Source organism: Panulirus ornatus, chromosome 21 (assembly GCF_036320965.1).
Source record: "Panulirus ornatus isolate Po-2019 chromosome 21, ASM3632096v1, whole genome shotgun sequence".
Lineage (NCBI taxonomy): Eukaryota > Metazoa > Arthropoda > Malacostraca > Decapoda > Palinuridae > Panulirus > Panulirus ornatus.
In genome coordinates, this window is record NC_092244.1 from 1,973,507 (window position 1) to 1,996,180 (window position 22,674).

Genomic DNA, 22,674 nt, shown 5'->3' on the forward strand with positions numbered 1-22,674 from the left:
TACCTTCTGTCTGGACAAACTCTACAAATCAATTCCACAGCTACATATTCTTGAGATATCGAGGATGTAAGGCATGTGTACGTGTAGGAAGAGAGGAAAGTGATTGGTTCTCAGTGAATGTTGGTTTGTGGCAGGGGTGTGTGATGTCTCCATGGTTGTTTAATTTGTTTATGGATGGGGTTGTTAGGGACGTGAATGCAAGAGTTTTGGAAAGGGGCAAGTATGCAGCCTGTTGTGGACGAGAGAGCTTAGGAAGTGAATCAGTTGTTGTTCGCAGATGATACAGTGCTGGTGGCTGATTCATGTGAGAAACTGCAGAAACTGGTGACTGAGCTTGGTAAAGTGTGTGAAAGAAGAAAGCTGAGAGTAAATGTGAATAAGAGCAAAGTTATTAGGTACAAGTAAGGTTGAGGGACAAGTCAATTGGGAGGTAAGTTTGAACAGAGAAAAACTGGAGGAAGTGAAGTGTTTTAGATATCTGGGAGTGGCTTTGGCAGCGGATGGAACCATGGAAGGGTTAGTGAATCATAGGGTGGGGGAGGGGGCGAAAGTTCTGGAAGCGTTGAAGAATGTGTGGAAGTCAAGAACATTATTTCCGAAAGCAAAAATGGATATGTTTGAAGGAATAGTGGTTCCAACAATGTTATATGGTTGCGAGACGTGGGCTATAGATAGAGTTGTGCAGAGGAGGTTGGATGTGCTGGAAATGAGATGTCTGAGGAAAATATGTGATGTGAGGTGGTTTGATCGAGTAAGTAATAATAGGGTAAGAGAGATGTGTGGTAATAAAAAGAGTGTGGTTGAGAGAGCAGAAGAGGGTGTTCTGAGATGGTTTGGTCACATGGAGAGAATGAATGAGGAAAGATTGACAAAGAGGATATATGTGTCAGAGGTGGAAGGAACGAGAAGTGGGAGACCAAATTGGAGGTGTAAAGATGGAATGAAAAAGATTTTGAGTGATCGGGGCCTGAACATGCAGGAGGGTGAAAGGTGTGCAAGGAATAGAGTGAATTAGAATAATGTGGTATACCGGTCGACGTGCTGTCAGTGGACTGAACCAGGGCATGTGAAGGGTCTGGGGTAAACATGGAAAGTTCTGTGGGGCCTGGATGTGGAAAGGGAGCTGTGGTTTCGGTGCATTATTACATGACAGCTAGAGACTAAGTGTGAACGAATGTGGCCTTTGTTGTCTTTTCCTAGCGCTACCTCATGCACATGTGGGGGGAGGGGGTTGTTATTTCATGTGTGGTGGGGTGGCGATGGGAATGAATAAAGGCAGACAGTATGAATTATGTACATGTGTATATATGTATATGTCTGTGTGTGTATATATATGTATACGCTGAGATGTATAAGTATGAATATTTGCGTGTGTGGACGTGTATGTATATCCATGTGTATGTGGGTGGGTTGGGCCATTCTTCGTCTGTTTCCTTGCGCTACCTCTATAATGTGGGAGACAGCGACAAAGTAAAATAAATATTATTTATATATATATATATATATATATATATATATATATATATATATATATATATATATATATATATATATATATGAGTGCTCAAATTACAGAGGTATAAGTTTGTTGAGTATTCCTGGTAAATTATAAGGGAGGATATTGATTGAGAGGGAGAAGGCATGTACAGAGCATCAGATTGGGGAAGAGCAGTGTGGTTTCAGAAGTGGTAGAGGATGTGTGGATCAGGTGTTTGCTTTGAAGAATGTATGTGAGAAATACTTAGAAAAGCAAATGGATTTGTATGTAGCATTTATGGATCTGGAGAAGGCATATGATAGAGTTGATAGAGATGCTCTGTGGAAGGTATTAAGAATATATGGTGTGGGAGGCAAGTTGTTAGAAGCAGTGAAAAGTTTTTATCGAGGATGTAAGGCATGTGTACGTGTAGGAAGAGAGGAAAGTGATTGGTTCTCAATGAATGTAGGTTTGTGGCAGGGGTGTGTGATGTCTCCATGGTTGTTTAATTTGTTTATGGATGGGGTTGTTAGGGAGGTGAATGCAAGAGTTTTGGAAAGAGGGGCAAGTATGAAGTCTGTTGGGGATGAGAGAGCTTGGGAAGTGAGTCAGTTGTTGTTCGCTGATGATACAGCGCTGGTGGCTGATTCATGTGAGAAACTGCAGAAGCTGGTGACTGAGTTTGGTAAAGTGTGTGAAAGAAGAAAGTTAAGAGTAAATGTGAATAAGAGCAAGGTTATTAGGTACAGTAGGGTTGAGGGTCAAGTCAATTGGGAGGTGAGTTTGAATGGAGAAAAACTGGAGGAAGTGAAGTGTTTTAGATATCTGGGAGTGGATCTGGCAGCGGATGGAACCATGGAAGCGGAAGTGGATCATAGGGTGGGGGAGGGGGCGAAAATTCTGGGAGCCTTGAAGAATGTGTGGAAGTCGAGAACATTATCTCGGAAAGCAAAAATGGGTATGTTTGAAGGAATAGTGGTTCCAACAATGTTGTATGGTTGCGAGGCGTGGGCTATGGATAGAGTTGTGCGCAGGAGGATGGATGTGCTGGAAATGAGATGTCTGAGGACAATGTGTGGTGTGAGGTGGTTTGATCGAGTAAGTAACGTAAGGGTAAGAGAGATGTGTGGAAATAAAAAGAGCGTGGTTGAGAGAGCAGAAGAGGGTGTTTTGAAATGGTTTGGGCACATGGAGAGAATGAGTGAGGAAAGATTGACCAAGAGGATATGTGTGTCGGAGGTGGAGGGAACGAGGAGAAGAGGGAGACCAAATTGGAGGTGGAAAGATGGAGTGAAAAAGATTTTGTGTGATCGGGGCCTGAACATGCAGGAGGGTGAAAGGAGGGCAAGGAATAGAGTGAATTGGAGCGATGTGGTATACCGGGGTTGACGTGCTGTCAGTGGATTGAATCAAGGCATGTGAAGCGTCTGGGGTAAACCATGGAAAGCTGTGTAGGTATGTATATTTGCGTGTGTGGACGTATGTATATACATGTGTATGGGGGTGGGTTGGGCCATTTCTTTCGTCTGTTTCCTTGCGCTAACTCGCAAACGCGGGAAACAGCGACAAAAAAAAAAAAAAAAAAAAAAAAAAAAAAAAAATATAGTGGTAATTGTTGGATTCACACATTCACATAAATTGGCCTCTTTTCCATATCAAAAGGAGAAACCATTTCTCATTCTTAGCAATTTTACGCATACAGACTACACTAAAAAAATTTGTAATGCAGCCACAGTATGACAACCAATGATACATTTGTACATGATAAAATGATTCATTAATTGTGGTTTGCCATATCAATGAAGAAAAATCTTAACAATTCTCATAGCTCAATCAACAATGAAACTATGACATGTTACAAGAGATCCCCAACAGACTTCAAAGTTGATCTGACACGTGGCTAGTGAAATTAAATTTGAACAAATGTAAAGTAACAAGGATGGGACAGAGTGAAATAGGACCTCAATAAGATTATTATCTAACAGGAAATAAACCTCATGATTTTGTGCCTGAGAAAGAGTTTGGAGTTAATGTCATCCCTAACCCGTCACCAGAATCCAATTTTTGGAGAAAACTTAAGAGAGACAAAGTGTCTGCCAGCAAATATCAGAATAGTTTTCAAGCTAGTTTTCAGCTATTCACATCCTACATAAGGTCAAAACCAAATTACACTTCTCATGTTTGGTCACACACCTAAAGAAGCACCTAACGCTAATACAGGTCCACAGGAAGGTAACATAGTCAGTCCCAGGATTAAGCAAGGTACGTTACAGAGAAAGGCTGGAGTCTTTACATTTATCCACCTTGGAAGAGAGAAGAGTGAAGGGTAACCTGATCACAAAAGTTAGGTTTCTAAAAGAGAATGATGATGTAGGCAGTAAATAGTTCTTGAGAGGTGTAGAAATGGAGCAACCAAATGGCATAAGAAATTAAGTAAGAAGCTTATATGGTATATAAAAAAATATTCTTAAAATACAAGTGTGGTGGATGAAAGGAACAGAATGACTGAAGACATGGTTAATGCAGACAACCTACATAAGTTTAAAAGGTTGTACGATCATAGACAATGTTCAAGAGATGGGGTTCCAAGAGCATAAAACTCCCACCCCATACAGTACAAATAAGTAGTGAAAGAAAGATTGAAGTGAAAGAAATCCCGAAATATCTATTTAGTAGTTACCATGAATAAGATGTTGGACTTCAAGATCACATACAGAAAAAACTGTACCACTGAGTCTGAGAATAAACAATGTGATAATGAGAACTTTCACTACGAGAAATATCATTATCATAATTTGAGGGCAAAAGACAAAAGAGGTGGTAATCATGATGAAGATGGACCTGTGAGACTGCACTAAAGAATGTAAGGAAGTGGGTTCAATATGGAAGTGGTTTAAAATGAAAGTAGATTACAAAAGGTGGGTGACTGTTAGTGCTTAAGAACCTATCTGATAAATCCTTCTTACTGCCTCCAGTAGCTTTCCTCCAACAAGGCATCTCTATCAACTCTATCATATGCTTTCTTCAGACCCATAAATACTATATACAAATCTTTCTGTTTCCTTTAGTAATTCTCACATATCCTAGCAAACAAATACCAGATCCACACATGCTCTACCACTCCTGAAGCTACATTGTTCCTCCTGAGTCTGATGTTCTGTACATGCTTTCATCCTCTCAATCACCACTCCCCCATACAACTTCTTAGGAACACTCAACAATCTTAAAACCTCTGTAGTTGAACACTCACATCTGTCCACTTTGCCTTTATACAGTAGAACTATACACGCATTAGGACAATCCTCAGGCACCTCACCATCATCCATACATCCTCCTGAGTCTGATGTTCTGTACATGCTTTCATCCTCTCAATCACCACTCCCCCATACAACTTACCAGGAACACTCAACAATCTTAAAACCTCTGTAGTTTGATCACTCACATCTGTCCACTTTGCCTTTATACAGTAGAACTATACACGCATTAGGACAATCCTCAGGCACCTCACCATCATCCATACATACAATGAAAATCTGAAGTAACCAATCAGCAACACAGTCACCCCCTTTTTTAATAAATTCTACTGCAATACCATCCATGCCCGCCACCTTGCTGGCTTTCATCTTCCGCAAAGCTTTCCCTACCTCTTCTCTCTTAACCAAACCATTCTCCCTGACCCCTCTCACTTTGCACACCACCCCAACCAAAACAACCTATATCATCAAACACATTCAACAAACCTTCAAAATACTTACTCCATCTCCTTCTGATCTCATAATTACCTGCTGTTACTTCCCCACTTGATCCCTTCACCAATGTTCCCATTAGTTCTCTTGTCTTATGCATGTTATTTATCTCCTTCCAAAACATCCTTTTATTCTCCCTAAAATTTAGTGATACTCTCTCACCCAACTCTCATTAGCCCTCTTTTTCAACCCTTGCACCTTTCTCTTGACCTCCTGCCACTTTTTTTTTATACATCTCCCAGTCATTTGCACTACTTCCTTACAAGTATCATCTAAACGCCTCTTTTCTCTTTCACTAACAACTTTACTTCTTTATCCCACGGCTCACTACCCTTTCTAATCTGCCCGCCTTCCACCTTTCTCATGCCACACTGTCTGCCTTTATTCATTCCCATCGCCACCTCGCCACACATGAAATACCATCCCCCTCCCCCCTCATGTGTGCGAGGTAGCACTAGGAAAAGACAACAAAGGCCCCATTCGTTCACACTCAGTCTCTAGCTGTCATGCAATAATGCCCGAAACCACAGCTCCCTTTACACATCCAGGCCCCACACAACTTTCCATGGTTTACCCCAGACGCTTCACATGCCCTGATTCAATCCACTGACAGCACATCAACCCCAGTATACCACATCGATCCAATTCACTCTATTCCTTGCCCGCCTTTCACCCTCCTGCATGTTCAGGCCCCGATCACTCAAAATCTTTTTCACTCCATCTTTCCACCTCCAATTTGGTCTCCCACTTCTCCTTGTTCCCTCCACCTCCGACACATATATCCTCTTGGTCAATCTTTCCTCACTCATTCTCTCCATGTGCCCAAATCATTTCAAAACACCCTCTTCTGCTCTCTCAACCACGCTTTTTTTATTTCCACACATCTCTCTTACCCTTACATTACTTACTCGATCAAACCACCTCACACCACACATTGTCCTCAAACATCTCATTTCCAGCACATCCATCCTCCTGCGCACAACTCTATCCATAGCCCATGCCTCGCAACCATACAACATTGTTGGAACCACTATTCCTTCAAACATACCTATTTTTGCTTTCAGAGATAATGTTCTCGACTTCCACACATTCTTCGAGGCTCTTAGGATTTTCGCCCCCTCCCCCACCCTATGATTCACTTCCGCTTCCATGGTTCCATCCGCTGCTAGATCCACTCCCAGATATCTAAAACACTTCACTTCCTCCAGTTTTTCTCCATTCAAACTTACCTCCCAATTGACTTGACCCTCAACCCTACTGTACCTAATAACCTTGCTCTTACTCACATTTACTCTTAACTTTCTTCTTTCACACACTTTACCAAACTCAGTCACCAGCTTCTGCAGTTTCTCATATGAATCAGCCACCAGCGCTGTATCATCAGCGAACAACAACTGACTCACTTCCCAAGCTCTCTCATCCCCAACAGACTTCATACTTGCCCCTCTTTCCAAAACTCTTGCATTCACCTCCCCAACAACCCCATCCATAAACAAATTAAACAACCATGGAGACATCACACACCCCTGCCTCAAACCTACATTCACTGAGAATCAATCACTTTCCTCTCTTCCTACACGTACACATGCCTTACATCCTCGATAAAAACTTTTCACTGCTTCTAACAACTTGCCTCCCACACCATATATTCTTAATACCTTCCACAGAGCATCTCTTTCAACTCTATCATATGCCTTCTCCAGATCCATAAATGCTACATACAAATCCATTTGCTTTTCTAAGTATTTCTCACATACATTCTTCAAAGCAAACACCTGATCCACACATCCTCTACCACTTCTGAAACCACACTGCTCTTCCCCAATCTGATGCTCTGTACATGCCTTCACCCTCTCAATCAATACCCTCCCATATAATTTACCAGGAATACTCAACAAACTTATACCTCTGTAATTTGAGCACTCACTCTTATCCCCTTTGCCTTTGTACAATGGCACTATGCACGCATTCCGCCAATCCTCAGGCACCTCACCATGAGTCGTACATACATTAAATAACCTTACCAACCAGTCAACAATACAGTCACCCCCTTTTTTAATAGATTCCACTGCAATACCATCCAAACCTGCTGCCTTGCCAGCTTTCATCTTCCGCAAAGCTTTTACTACCTCTTCTCTGTTTACCAAATCATTTTCCCTAACCCTCTCACTCTGCACACCACCTCGACCAAAACACCCTATATCTGCCACTCTATCATCAAACACATTCAACAAACCTTCAAAATACTCACTCCATCTCCTTCTCACATCACCACTACTTGTTATCACCTCCCCATTAGCGCCCTTCACTGAAATTCCCATTTGCTCCCTTGTCTTACGCACTTTATTTACCTCCTTCCAAAACATCTTTTTATTCTCCCTAAAATTTAATGATACTCTCTCACCCCAACTCTCATTTGCCCTCTTTTTCACCTCTTGCACCTTTCTCTTGACCTCGTCTCTCTTTCTTTTATACATACATATTTTTTTTATTATTATTATTATTTTGCTTTGTCGCTGTCTCCCGTGTTTGCGAGGTAGCGCAAGGAAACAGACGAAAGAAATGGCACAACCCACCCCCATACACAATGTACACACAAACACGCAAATATACATACCTATACGTCTCAATGTACACATATATATACACACACAGACACATACATATATACCCATGCACACAATTTACACTGCCTGCCCCCTATTCATTCCCATCGCCACCTCGCCAAACATGGAATACCATCCCCCTCCCCCCTCATGTGTGCGAGGTAGCACTAGGAAAAGACAACAAAGGCCCCATTCGTTCACACTCAGTCTCCAGCTGTCACGCAATAATGCCCAAAACCACAGCTCCCTTTCCACATCCAGGCCCCACACAACTTTCCATGGTTTACCCCAGACGCTTCACATGCCCTGATTCAATCCACTGACAGCACGTCAACCCCGGTGTACCACATCGATCCAATTCACTCTATTCCTTGCCCGCCTTTCACCCTCCTGCATGTTCAGGCCCCGATCACTCAAAATCTTTTTCACTCCATCTTTCCACCTCCAATTTGGTCTCCCACTTCTCCTCGTTCCCTCCACCTCCGACACATATATTCTCTTGGTCAATCCTTCCTCACTCATTCTCTCCATGTGCCCAAACCATTTCAAAACACCCTCTTCTGCTCTCTCAACCACGCTCTTTTTATTTTCACACATCTCTCTTACCCTTTCATTACTTACTCGATCAAACCACCTCACACCACACATTGTCCTCAAACATCTCATTTCCAGCACATCCACCCTCCTGCGCACAACTCTATCCATAGCCCACGCCTCGCAACCATACAACATTATTGGAACCACTATTCCTTCAAACATACCCATTTTTGCTTTCCGATATAATGTTCTCGACTTCCACACATTCTTCAAGGCTCCCAGGATTTTCGCCCCCTCCCCCACCCTATGATTCACTTCCGCTTCCATGGTTCCATCTGCTGCCAGATCCACTCCCAGATATCTAAAACACTTTACTTCCTCCAGTTTTTCTCCATTCAAACTTACCTCCCAATTGACTTGACCCTCAACCCTACTGTACCTAATAACCTTGCTCTTATTCACATTTACTCTTAACTTTCTTCTTTCACACACTTTACCTAACTCAGTCACCAGCTTCTGCAGTTTCTCACATGAATCAGCCACCAGCGCTGTATCATCAGCGAACAACAACTGACTCACTTCCCAAGCTCTCTCATCCACAACAGACTTCATACTTGCCCCTCTTTCCAAAACTCTTGCATTCACCTCCCTAACAACCCCATCCATAAACAAATGAAACAACCATGGAGACATCACACACCCCTGCCGCAAACCTACATTCACTGAGAACCAATCACTTTCCTCTCTTCCTACACGTACACATGCCTTACATCCTCGATAAAAACTTTTCATATATATATATATATACATATATATATATATATATATATATATATATATATATATATATATATATATATGTTGAGTATATATATATATATATATATATATATATATATATATATATATATATATATATATGTTGAGTATATATATATATATATATATATATATATATATATATATATACATGTTGAGTATTCCTGGAAAATTATATGGCAGGGTATTGATTGAGAGGGTGAAGGCATGTACAGAGCATCAGATTGGGGAAGAGCAGTGTGGTTTCAGAAGTGGTAGAGGATGGGTGGATCAGGTGTTTGCCTTGAAGAATGTATGCGAGAAATACTTAGAAAAACAAATGGATTTGTATGTAGCATTTATGGATCCGGAGAAGGCATATGATAGAGTTGATAGAGATGCTCTGTGGAAGGTATTAAGAATATATGGTGTGGGAGGCAAGTTGTTAGAAGCAGTGAAAAGTTTTTATCGAGGATGTAAGGCATGTGTTCGTGTAGGAAGAGACGAAAGTGATTGGTTCTCACTGAATGTAGGTTTGCGGCAAGGGTGTGTGATGTCTCCATGGTTGTTTAATTTGTTTATGGATGAGGTTGTTGGGGAGATGAATGCAAGAGTTTTGGAAAGAGGGGCAAGTATGAAGTCTGTTGGGGATGAGAGAGCTTGGGAAGTGAGTCAGTTGGTGTTTGCTGATGATACAGCACTGGTGGCTGATTCATGTAAGAAACTGCAGAAGCTGGTGACTGAGTTTGGTAAAGAGTGTGAAAGAAGAAAGTTAAGAGTAAATGTGAATAAGAGCAAGGTTATTAGGTACAGTAGGGTTGAGGGTCAAGTCAATTGGGAGGTAAGTTTGAATGGAGAAAAGCTGGAGGAAGTGCAGTGTTTTAGATATCTGGGAGTGGATCTGGCAGCAGATGGAACCATGGAAGCGGAAGTGAATCATAGGGTGGGGGAGGGGGGCGAAAATTCTGGGAGCCATGAAGAATGTTTGGAATTCGAGAACATTATCTCGGAAAGCAAAAATGGGTATGTTTGAAGGAATAGTGGTTCCAACAATGTTGTATGGTTGCGAGACGTGGGCTATGGATAGAGTTGTGCGCAGGAGGGTGGATGTGCTGGAAATGGGATGTTTGAGGACAATATGTGGTGTGAGGTGGTTTGATCGAGTAAGTAATGTAAGGGTGAGAGAGATGTGTGGAAATAAAAAAGAGTGTGGTTGAGAGAGCAGAAGAGGGTGTTTTGAAATGGTTTGGTCACATGGAGAGAATGAGTGGGGAAAGATTGACCAAGAGGATATATGTGTTAGAGGTGGAGGGAACGAGGAGAAGTGGGAGACCAAATTGGAGGTGGAAAGATGGAGTGAAAAAGATTCTGAGTGATCGGGGCCTGAACATGCAGGAGGGTGAAAGGCGTGCAAGGAATAGAGTGAATTGGAACGATGTGGTATACCGGGGTTGACGTGCTGTCAATGGATTGAACCAGGGCATGTGAAGCATCTGGGGTAAACCATGCAAAGTGTGTGGGGCCTGGATGTGGAAAGGGAGCTGTGGTTTCGGTGCATTATTACATGACAGCTAGAGACTGAGTGTGAATGAATGGGGCCTTTGGTGTTTTTCCTAGCACTACCTCGCACACATGAGGGGGGAGGGGGTTGTTATTCCATGTGTGGCGAGGTGGCGATGGGAACAAATAAAGGCAGACAGTATATGTCTGTGTGTGTATATATATGTGTACAATGAGATGTATAGGTATGTATATTGTGCATGGGTGGACATGTATGTATATACATGTGTATGTGGGTGGGTTGGGCCATTCTTTCATCTGTTTCCTTGCGCTACCTCGCTAACGCGGGAGACAGGAACAAAGCAAAATAATAATAATAATAAAAAATATATATATATTATCCCTGGGGATAGGGGAGAAAGAATACTTCCCACGTATTCCCTGCGTGTCGTAGAAGGCGACTAAAAGGGAAGGGAGCGGGGGGCTGGAAATCCTCCCCTCTCGTTTTTTTTTTCTTTTTTAATTTTCCAAAAGAAGGAACAGAGAAGGGGGCCAGGTGAGGGTATTCCCTCAAAGGCCCAGTCCTCTGTTCTTAACGCTACCTCGCTATCGCGGGAAATGGCGAATAGTATGAAAAAAAAAAAAAAAAAAAATATATAGAGTTGATAGAGATGCTCTGTGGAAGGTATTAAGAATATATGGTGTGGGAGTAAAGTTGTTAGAAGCAGTGAAAAGTTTTTATCGAGGATGTAAGGCATGTGTACGTGTAGGAAGAGAGGAAAGTGATTGGTTCTCAGTGAATGTAGGTTTGCGGCAGGGGTGTGTGATGTCTCCATGGTTCTTTAATTTGTTTATGGATGGGGTTGTTAGGGAGGTAAATGCAAGAGTTTTGGAAAGAGGGGCAAGTATGAAGTCTGTTGGGGATGAGAGAGCTTGGGAAGTGAGTCAGTTGTTGTTCGCTGATGATACAGCGCTGGTGGCTGATTCATGTGAGAAACTGCAGAAGCTGGTGACTGAGTTTGGTAAAGTGTGTGGAAGAAGAAAGTTAAGAGTAAATGTGAATAAGAACAAGGTTATTAGGTACAGTAGGGTTGAGGGTCAAGTCAATTGGGAGGTGAGTTTGAATGGAGAAAAACTGGAGGAAGTGAAGTGTTTTAGATATCTGGGAGTGGATCTGGCAGCGGATGGAACCATGGAAGCGGAAGTGGATCATAGGGTGGGGGAGGGGGCGAAAATTCTGGGGGCCTTGAAGAATGTGTGGAAGTCGAGAACATTATCTCGGAAAGCAAAAATGGGTATGTTTGAAGGAATAGTGGTTCCAACAATGTTGTATGGTTGTGAGGCGTGGGCTATGGATAGAGTTGTGCGCAGGAGGATGGATGTGCTGGAAATGAGATGTTTGAGGACAATGTGTGGTGGTTTGATCGAGTGAGTAACGTAAGGGTAAGAGAGATGTGTGGAAATAAAAAGAGCGTGGTTGAGAGAGCAGAAGAGGATGTTTTGAAGTGGTTTGGGCACATGGAGAGAATGAGTGAGGAAAGATTGACCAAGAGGATATATGTGTCGGAGGTGGAGGGAACGAGGAGAAGAGAGAGACCAAATTGGAGGTGGAAAGATGGAGTGAAAAAGATTTTGTGTGATCGGGGCCTGAACATGCAGGAGGGTGAAAGGAGGGCAAGGAATAGAGTGAATTGGAGCGATGTGGTATACCGGGGTTGACGTGCTGTCAGTGGATTGAATCAAGGCATGTGTAGCGTCTGGGGTAAACCATGGAAAGCTGTGTAGGTATGTATATTTGCGTGTGTGGACGTATGTATATACATGTGTATGGGGGGGTTGGGCCATTTCTTTCGTCTGTTTCCTTGCGCTACCTCGCAAACGCGGGAGACAGCGACAAAGTATAATAAAATATAAATATATATATATATATATATATATATATATATATATATAAAGAACAAAGAAGAAACAAAGAACTTTTAGAGGGAGGTAACAATGATGGTAGAAATTTAGTAAGACAGCCAAGTAACATTAAGATGTTAAGAGGCCATAAATTTGCTCATCATGAAAGAGAGAACAGTAAAGGATGTCCTAATCATAACCTTGAAGTTTCTAAACCAGTTTGATGATGTACACTGTGAAAAAGTTTTGAAATATATGCAAAGAGAAAATAACTAGAGACCATGTTGAGATATTAGGAAGATATTTGTTAGAAAAGATTTAAAGATGTCATCTTAAAGCATCATAGTACTACCAGGATGGAATGATTTCCATTAAATTCTCTGACCCCTTCTCTAGGTACTCATGCAATTCAAAGGTTTTACTACAATTAGTAGCAGGGAAAGGATGGACTTCTTTGAAGTGAGAAATTCTTAGATGAGATTGTAATCTTATGATGCAACCTTGCTGAAAGTGAGGTTTTACTCACAGTTTAAGAACAATCAGGCAGAGTATGGTAATGCCCGAGGATCAGAACAAGCAAAATAATGGAGCTCTTAATGCTAATACAAAAGTATGATATTAGAGAAAGTATAAGACATTAGGCCCCCAAAATGAAGAAATCTTTCTCCACATCATAAAAGTAGGTAATTACTGTGCACTATACTGCCAACTGCTTATCTTCTACTACTCTTTGCCTGTACACTTTTCATTGCATGTTGGGTAAACTTTCCATTTAACAAAAAATCTACCTTTTTCTGTAACTTCTTAAAAGAGGCAACATAAGAAATAATTGAACAATAGCCTCATTTACAAAAAGCTGCTCAAGCTGTTCTACAGATTCTGCAAAAAACTTGTCTGCTTCCCCCAAAACATTTTCAAAGGTGATGTCACACTTAAATGTTATTACTCTGTTGTCTCTGTTTTGGCAATGATTACTATCTGCAGATATATGGGCATGGAATATGTAATTTCCTGAACTATTCCAGATCCATGCTTTTGTTCCGCAGTCTTGATCTCCTGAATGAGGCAAGGCAGTAATGAGGTGTTGCAGGAAGCAGCCACCTAAACATGCATTTTGAGCACCTTATTTGCCTACAAATCTCACTCATACTCACATTTTCTTGTTTCAAGACAGGAATTTGGGCTTTCTTCTCTTAGAAAGGTAAGACTCAACTGTCTTGAAGCACAAGAGGAAGAAATACAGTGGCTAAAAGCAAAACTCCAAGAATGAAGTGGCAGCCTGGAAGAGTAAAGGAGAAACACTATTCCTTGAGGACAGCCTGAGGCACAGTGAGGCAGGTTGCTGGTACTCAAACTATTAGAAACAATCTCTGCGACCAGATGTATGATGATTTCACCCTTAGATCATCGTATGTTTGTGCCTGCAACAAACCTTAGCCATGTATCTCCTTTGAAAATACTGGGGGGTAGACAAGGCTTTTTGTACACACTGTGCACAATGCATGAAATTTGTATCATTCTTAAATTAATGTGATAGGTCAATTCTTCAAATACTACTTAGTTTACCTATGGATCAAATTTATATAACAAAACTAAACCACAAAAATCACCCCACTAATTTCATCTAGTTCTATAAAGTATCAAAATCATCCAGTGAATCTTCCCTTTCTCTTACGAACACAAAGCCTAGATCACCATTTTCATCCTTCTGCTCCTGCAACTACAGGCATATCCATCTAAAGAACATTACTTTGAAGCATAATCATAAAGTATTTACTACTTAAGGTCATGAGTACCCATAAACTGTATAAACATGGATCACTAATACCTCAAAAATTTTTAATCCCATCAGTTCAAAAACCTGAGTCCACATCTATTGGGGAATGATATATATATTTTTTTTTTTTTTTTTTTTTTTTTATACTTTGTCGCTGTCTCCCGCGTTTGCGAGGTAGCGCAAGGAAACAGACGAAAGAAATGGCCCAACCCCCCCCCCCATACACATGTACATACACACGTCCAGACACGCAAATATACATACCTACACAGCTTTCCATGGTTTACCCCAGACGCTTCACATGCCTTGCTTCAATCCACTGACAGCACGTCAACCCCTGTATACCACATGACTCCAATTCACTCTATTTCTTGCCCTCCTTTCACCCTCCTGCATGTTCAGGCCCCGATCACACAAAATCTTTTTCACTCCATCTTTCCACCTCCAATTTGGTCTCCCTCTTCTCCTCGTTCCCTCCACCTCCGACACATATATCCTCTTGGTCAATCTCTCCTCACTCATTCTCTCCATGTGCCCAAACCATTTCAAAACACCCTCTTCTGCTCTCTCGACCACGCTCTTTTTATTTCCACACATCTCTCTTACCCTTACGTTACTTACTCGATCAAACCACCTCACACCACACATTGTCCTCAAACATCTCATTTCCAGCACATCCATCCTCCTGCGCACATCTCTATCCATAGCCCACGCCTCGCAACCATACAGCATTGTTGGAACCACTATTCCCTCAAACATACCCATTTTTGCTTTCCGAGATAATGTTCTCGACTTCCACACATTTTTCAAGGCTCCCAAAATTTTCGCCCCCTCCCCCACCCTATGATCCACTTCCGCTTCCATGGTTCCATCCGCTGACAGATCCACTCCCAGATATCTAAAACACTTCACTTCCTCCAGTTTTTCTCCATTCAAACTCACCTCCCAATTGACTTGACCCTCACCCCTACTGTACCTAATAACCTTGCTCTTATTCACATTTACTCTCAACTTTCTTCTTCCACACACTTTACCAAACTCAGTCACCAGCTTCTGCAGTTTCTCACATGAATCAGCCACCAGCGCTGTATCATCAGCGAACAACAATTGACTCACTTCCCAAGCTCTCTCATCCCCAACAGACTTCATACTTGCCCCTCTTTCCAGGACTCTTGCATTCACCTCCTTTACAACCCCATCCATAAACAAATTAAACAACCATGGAGACATCACACACCCCTGCCGCAAACCTACATTCACTGAGAACCAATCACTTTCCTCTCTTCCTACACGTACACATGCCTTACATCCTCGATAAAAACTTTTCACTGCTTCTAACAACTTGCCTCCCACACCATATATTCTTAATACCTTCCACAGAGCATCTCTATCAACTCTATCATATGCCTTCTCCAGATCCATAAATGCTACATACAAATCCATTTGCTTTTCTAAGTATTTCTCACATACATTCTTCAAAGCAAACACCTGATCCACACATCCTCTACCACTTCTGAAACCGCACTGCTCTTCCCCAATCTGATGCTCTGTACATGCCTTCACCCTCTCAATCAATACCCTCCCATATAATTTACCAGGAATACTCAACAAACTTATACCTCTGTAATTTGAGCACTCACTCTTATCCCCTTTGCCTTTGTACAATGGCACTATGCACGCATTCCGCCAATCCTCAGGCACCTCACCATGAGTCATACATACATTAAATAACCTTACCAACCAGTCAACAATACAGTCACCCCCTTTCTTAATAAATTCCACTGCAATACCATCCAAACCTGCTGCCTTGCCGGCTTTCATCTTCCGCAAAGCTTTTACTACCTCTTCTCTGTTTATCAAATCATTTTCCCTAACCCTCTCACTTTGCACACCACCTCGACCAAAACACCCTATATCTGCCACTCTGTCATCAGACACATTCAACAAACCTTCAAAATACTCATTCCATCTCCTTCTCACATCACCGCTACTTGTTATCACCTCCCCATTTACGCCCTTCACTGAAGTTCCCATTTGCTCCCTTGTCTTACGCACCCTATTTACCTCCTTCCAGAACATCTTTTTATTCTCCCTAAAAAACATATTATGATTTTCATATCACCACCACCAATACCACCAAAAATCATATCTAAAATAAGGTTATACTTCAAAGACTGTACCTATTCCCTGATCACAACTAATGATGACCATGCTTCTCCTTTCAAATTCTACTTTGGATATATAGATATCCACAAACCATAAATGTCTAAAGATCATACAAATCTCCATTTCATGGCAGCCCAAGATTATATCTACTTCAGAGCTATGACCATCCAAAACAAACCTATCCCAGCTTCAAAAACACCCAAGACCCTATCTATCCATGTGGATGTTAAGGTTCCATCTATTAACCTCATTGAGCAACATGTTGGTCTCCTCGTCCTCCTCAGGCAATCTGGAATTGAGATCATCTTCGTCGTGTTCGATGGGCTCCTTCTTCACCTCCTGCTTGATCATCATACCCTCTGGGAGAGACTGCAGGAAAACAGGGAAGGACATGCTCAATGAGCTAAAACAAAACTAATGGATAGGACATTGGGAAATCAAGGATGCAGCAACACTGAAGGACAAGACAGCATTACAAAACAAGGCATTAACAAAACTGACACTTAATAAAGTATGGCTTTAGAAAACTGGGTCAGTCAAAAAACTTTTGATAAAACAAAGTAGTAATCAGAGAATAGCATCATTTTCTACTTGACTATAAATATATCTTCTGTGTGTGATCAGACCATAATGCAACTGAAACACTGCCTTTAATAAGCAAAATCATAGTTATTATTCCGATATGTACTACATGAAAATTTGCAGTAATTACCCAATATACTCTAAAATAAAGCTTTACTTTCAAACTCTGACAAAAGCCACTGGACTCTTATTAAAACTATCTGTATATCCCTATCTCAAAGTACTATTATAACAAGAACCAAGCTCTCTCCCTGGATGCCCACTCTCCCATCCTCACCGATGATGTCAGGCAATCAAGGTCAATTTCCTCAACTTCCATTGGCTCTTCCTTAATGTGTACAGGTAGCTGCAACTCTAGAGGCTTCTCAACCTCTTTTTCTGATTCTGGAAAAATAGTGAGCTATAAGTATAAGAAATCCTTATTCTGAATAAGATGAAGCTTTCTCACTCAGCATATAATACTGAAGAAAAACTTTTTTTTTTTTCCCCAAAAAAGAAGAAACACAGAAGGGGGCCAGGTGACGATATTCCCTCAAAGGCCCAGTCCTCTATCCTTAACGCTACCTCGCTAACGTGGGAAATGGCGAATAGTGTGTATGTGGGTGGGTTGGGTCATTCTTTCGTCTGTTTCCTTCCGCTACCTCGCTAAGGCGGGATAAAGCGACAAAGCAAACAAAAATAAAACAGAGCATCAGATTGGGGAAGAGCAGTGTGGTTTCAGAAGTGGCAGAGGATGTGTGGATCAGGTGTTTGCTTTGAGGAATGTATGGGAGAAATACTTAGAAAAGCAAATGGATTTGTATGTAGCATTTATGGATCTGGAGAAGGCATATGATAGAGTTGATAGAGATGCTCTGTGGAAGGTATTAAGAATATATGGTGTGGGACGCAAGTTGTTAGAAGCAGTGAAAAGTTTTTATTGAGGATGTAAGGCATGTGTACGTGTAGGAAGAGAGGAAAGTGATTGGTTCTCAGTGAATGTAGGTTTGCGGCAGGGGTGTGTGATGTCTCCATGGTTGTTTAATTTGTTTATGGATGGGGTTGTTAGGGAGGTAAATGCAAGAGTTTTGGAAAGAGGGGCAAGTATGCAGTCTGTTGTGGATGAGAGAGGTTGGAAAGTGAGTCAGTTGTTGTTCGCTGATGATACAGCCCTGGTGGCTGATTCATGTGAGAAACTGCAGGAGCTGGTGACTGAGTTTGGTAAAGTGTGTGAAAGAAGAAAGTTGAGAGTAAATGTGAATAAGAGCATGGTTATTAGGTACAGTAGGGTTGAGGGTCAAGTCAATTGGGAGGCAAGTTTGAATGGAGAAAAACTGGAGGAAGTGAAGTGTTTTAGATATCTGGGAGTGGATTTGGCAGCGGATGGAACCATGGAAGCAGAAGTGAATCATAGGGTGGGGGAGGGGGCAAAAATTCTGGGAGCCCTGAAGAATGTGTGGAAGTCGAGAACATTATCTCAAAAAGCAAAAATGGGTATGTTTGAAGGAAAAGTGGTTCCAACAATTTTGTATGGCTGCGAGGCGAGGGCTATGGATAGAGTTGTGCGCAGGAGGGTGGATGTGCTGGAAATGAGATGTTTGAGGACAATATGTAGTGTGAGGTGGTTTGATCGAGTAAGTAATAATAGGGTAAGAGAGAAGTGTGGTAATAAAAAGTGTGGTTGAGAGAGCAGAAGAGGGAGTTTTAAAATGGTTTGGTCACATGGAGAGAATGAGTGAGGAAAGATTGACCAAGAGAATATATGTCTCAGAGATGGAGGGAACGAGGAGAAGTGAGAGACCAAATTGGAGGTGGAAAGATGGAGTGAAAAAGATTTTGAGTGATCGGGGCCTGAACATGCAGGGGGGTGAAAGGCGTGCAAAGAATAGAGTGAATTGGAACGATGTGGTATACCGGGGTCGACGTGCTGTCAATGGATTGAACCAGGGCATGTGAAGCGTCTGGGGTAAACCATGGAAAGTTCTGTGGGGCCTGGTTGTGGAAAGGGAGCTGTGGTTTCAGTGCATTATTACATGACAGCTAGAGACTGAATGTGAACGAATGGGGCCTTTGTTGTCTTTTCCTAGAGCTACCTCGCACACATGAGGGGGGAGGGGGTTGTTATTTCATGTGTGGCGAGGTGGCGATGGGAATGAATAAAGGCAGACAGTATGAATTATGTACATGTGTATATATGTATATGTCTGTGTGTGTGTATATATATATATATATATATATATATATATATATATATATATATATATATGTATACGTTGAGATGCATAGGTATGTATATTTGCGTGTGTGGACGTGTATGTATATACATGTGTATGTGGGTGGGTTGGGCCATTCTTTCGTCTGTTTCCTTGCGCAACCTCGCTAACGCAGGTGACAGCGACAAAGCAAAATAAATAAATAAATATATAAATATACATATAGGTTTGAGGAAGGGGTGTGTGATGTCTCCATGGTTGTTTAATTTGTTTATAGATGGGGTTGTTAGGGTTTTGGAAAGAGGGGCAAGTATGCAGTTTGTTGTGGATGAGAGAGCTTGGGAAGTGAGTCAGTTGTTGTTCGCTGATGATACAGTGCTTGTGGCTGATTCATGTAAGAAACTGCAGAAGCTGGTGACTGAGTTTGGTAAAGTGTATGAAAAAAGAAAGTTGACAGTAAATGTGAATAAGAGTAAGGTTATTAGGTACAATAGGGTTGAGGGTCAAGTCAATTGGGAGGTAAGTTTGAATGGAGAAAAACTGGAGGAAGTGAAGTGTTTTAGATATCTGGGAGTGGATTTGGCAGCAGATGGAACCATGGAAGCGGAAGTGAATCATTGGGTGGGGAGGGGGCAAAAAATCTGGGAGCCTTGAAGAATGTGTGGAAGTCGAGAACATTATCTCGGAAAGCAAAAATGGGTATGTTTGAAGAAATAGTGGTTCCAACAATGTTGTATGGTTGCAAAGCATGGGCTATGGATAGAGTTGTGCGGAGGAGGGTGGATGTGCTGGAAATGAGATGTCTGAGGACAATATGTGGTGTGAGGTGGTTTGATTATGTAATAATAGGGTAAGAGAGATGTGGTAATAAAAAGTGTGGTTGAGAGAGCAGAAGAGGGTGTTTAGAAATGGTTTGGTCACATGGAGAGAATGAGTGAGGGGAGACTGACCAAGAGGATATATGTGTCAGAGGTGGAGGGAACGTGAAGTGGGAGACCAAATTGGAGGTGGAAAGATGGAGTGAAAAAGATTTTGAGTGATCGGGGCCTGAACTTGCAGGAGGGTGAAAAGCGTGCAAGGAATAGAGTAAACTGGAACGATATGGTATACCGGGGTTGACGTGCTGTCAGTGGATTGAACCAGGGCATGTGAAGCGTCTGGGGTAAACTACGGAAAGTTCTGTGGGGCCTGGATGTGGAAAGGGGGCCGTGGTTTCGGTGCATTATTACATGACAGCTAGAGACTGAGTGTGAACGAATGGGGCCTTTGTTGTCCTTTTCCTAGCACTACCTTGCACACGAGGGGGGAGGGGGTCGTTATTTCATGTGTGGCGAGGTGGCAATGGGAATGAATAAAAGCAGACAGTATCAATTATGTACATATGTATGACTGTGTGTGTATATATATGTATACGTTATGTACATGTATATGTCTATGTGTGTGTATATATAAGTATATGTTGACATGTATACGTATGCATATTTGTGTGTGTGGACGTGTATGTATATAGATAGATCTGTATGTGGGTGGGTTGGGCCATTCTTTTGTCTGTTTCCTTGCGCTGCCTCACTAACGCGGGAGACAGCGACAAAGCAAAATAAATAAATAAACATATGGTGTGGGAGGCAAGTTGTTAGAAGCTGTGAAACGTTTTTATTGAGGATGTAAGGCATGTGTACATGTAGGAACAGAGGAAAGTGATTGGTTCTCTGTGAATGTATGTTTGCGGCAGGGGTGTGTGATGTCTCCATGGTTGTTTAATTTGTTTATGAATGGGGTTATTAGGGAGGTAAATGCAAGAGTTTGGAAAGAGGGTCAAGGATGCAGTCTGTTGTGGATGAGAGAGCTTGGGAAGTGAGTCAGTTGTTGTTCGCTGATGATACAGCGCTGGTGGCTGATTCAAGTGAGAAACTGCAGAAGCTGGTGACTGAGTTTGGTAAAATGTGTGAAAGAAGAAAGCTGAGAGTAAATGTGAATAAGAGCAAGGTTATTAGGTACAGTTGGGTTGAGGGACAAGTCAATTGGGAGGAAAGTTTGCATGGAGAAAAACTGGAGGAAGTGAAGTGTTTTAGATATCTGGGAGTGGATTTTGCAGTGGATGGAACCATGGAAGCAGAAGTGAATCATAGGGTGGGGGAGGGAGCGAAAGTTCTGGGAGTGTTGAAGAATGTGTGGAAGTCGAGAACATTATCTCGGAAAGGAAAAATGGGTATGTTTGAAGGAATAGTGGTTCCAATGTTATATGGTTGCGCGGCATGGGCTATGGATAGAGTTGTGCGCAGGAGGGTGGATGTGCTGGAAATGAGATGTTAGAGGACAATATGTGGTATGAGGTGGTTTGATCGAGTAAGTAATGAAAGGGTAAGAGAGATGTGTGGTAATAAAAAGAGTGTGGTTGAGAGAGCAGAAGAGGGTGTTTTGAAATGGTTTGGTCACATGGAGAGAATGAGTGAGGAAAGATTGACCAAGAGGATATATGTGTCAGAGGTGGAGTGAACAAGGAGAAGTGAGAGACCAAATTGGAGGTGGAAAGATGGAGTGAAAAAGATTTTGAGTGATCGGGGCCTGAACATGCAGGAGGGTGAAAGGCGTGCAAGGAATAGAGTGAATTGGAACGATGTGGTATACCGGGGTTGACATGCTGTCAATGGATTGAACCAGGGCATGTGAATCGTCTGGGGTAAACCATGGAAAGTTCTGTGGGGCCTGGATGTGGAAAGGGAGCTGTGGTTTCGGTGCATTATTACATGACAGCTAGAGACTGAGTGTGAACGAATGTGGCCTTTTTTGTCTTTTCCTAGCGCTACTTCGTGCACATGAGGGGGGAGGGGGTTTTTATTTCATGTGTGGCAGGGTGGCGATGGAATGAATAAGACAGACAGTATGAATTATGTACATGTGTATATATGTATATGTCTGTGTGTGTGTATATATGTATACACTGAGATGTATAGGTATGTATATTTGTGTGTGTGGACTTATATGTATATACATGTGTAAGTGGGTGGGTTGGGCCATTCTTTCGTCTGTTTCCTTGCGCTACCTCGCTAACGCGGGAGACAGTGACAAAGCAAAATAATAATAACAATAATAATAATAATAATAATAATAATAATATAAATAATAATATATATATATATATATATATATATATATATATATATATATATATATATATATATATATATATATATATATATTTTTCTTTCTTTTTTTTTTTAAACTATTCGCCATTTCCCGCGTTAGCGAGGTAGCGTTAGGAACAGAGGACTGGGCCTTTTTTTGAATATCCTCACCTGGCCCCCTCTGTTCCTTCTTTTGAAAAAAAAAAAAAAAAAAAAAAAAAAAAAAAAAAAAAAAAAAAGAGAGGGGAGGATTTCCAGCCCCCCGC

The 22,674-nt window shown here is 41.7% G+C and overlaps 1 protein-coding gene across 1 annotated transcript in view; it reads right to left on the minus strand.

Annotated features, from left to right (window-relative positions):
- Positions 1 to 22,674, minus strand: part of LOC139756229 (uncharacterized) — a 256,352-nt gene that overhangs the window by 8,243 nt on the left and 225,435 nt on the right. Inside the window, exons 17-18 of the mRNA XM_071675386.1 lie at positions 17,369 to 17,475; positions 16,756 to 16,878 (exon numbers count right to left, since the gene is read on the minus strand). Of these exons, the coding sequence (XP_071531487.1) occupies positions 16,756 to 16,878; positions 17,369 to 17,475 (230 nt within the window). The remainder of the gene's footprint in view (positions 1 to 16,755; positions 16,879 to 17,368; positions 17,476 to 22,674) is intronic.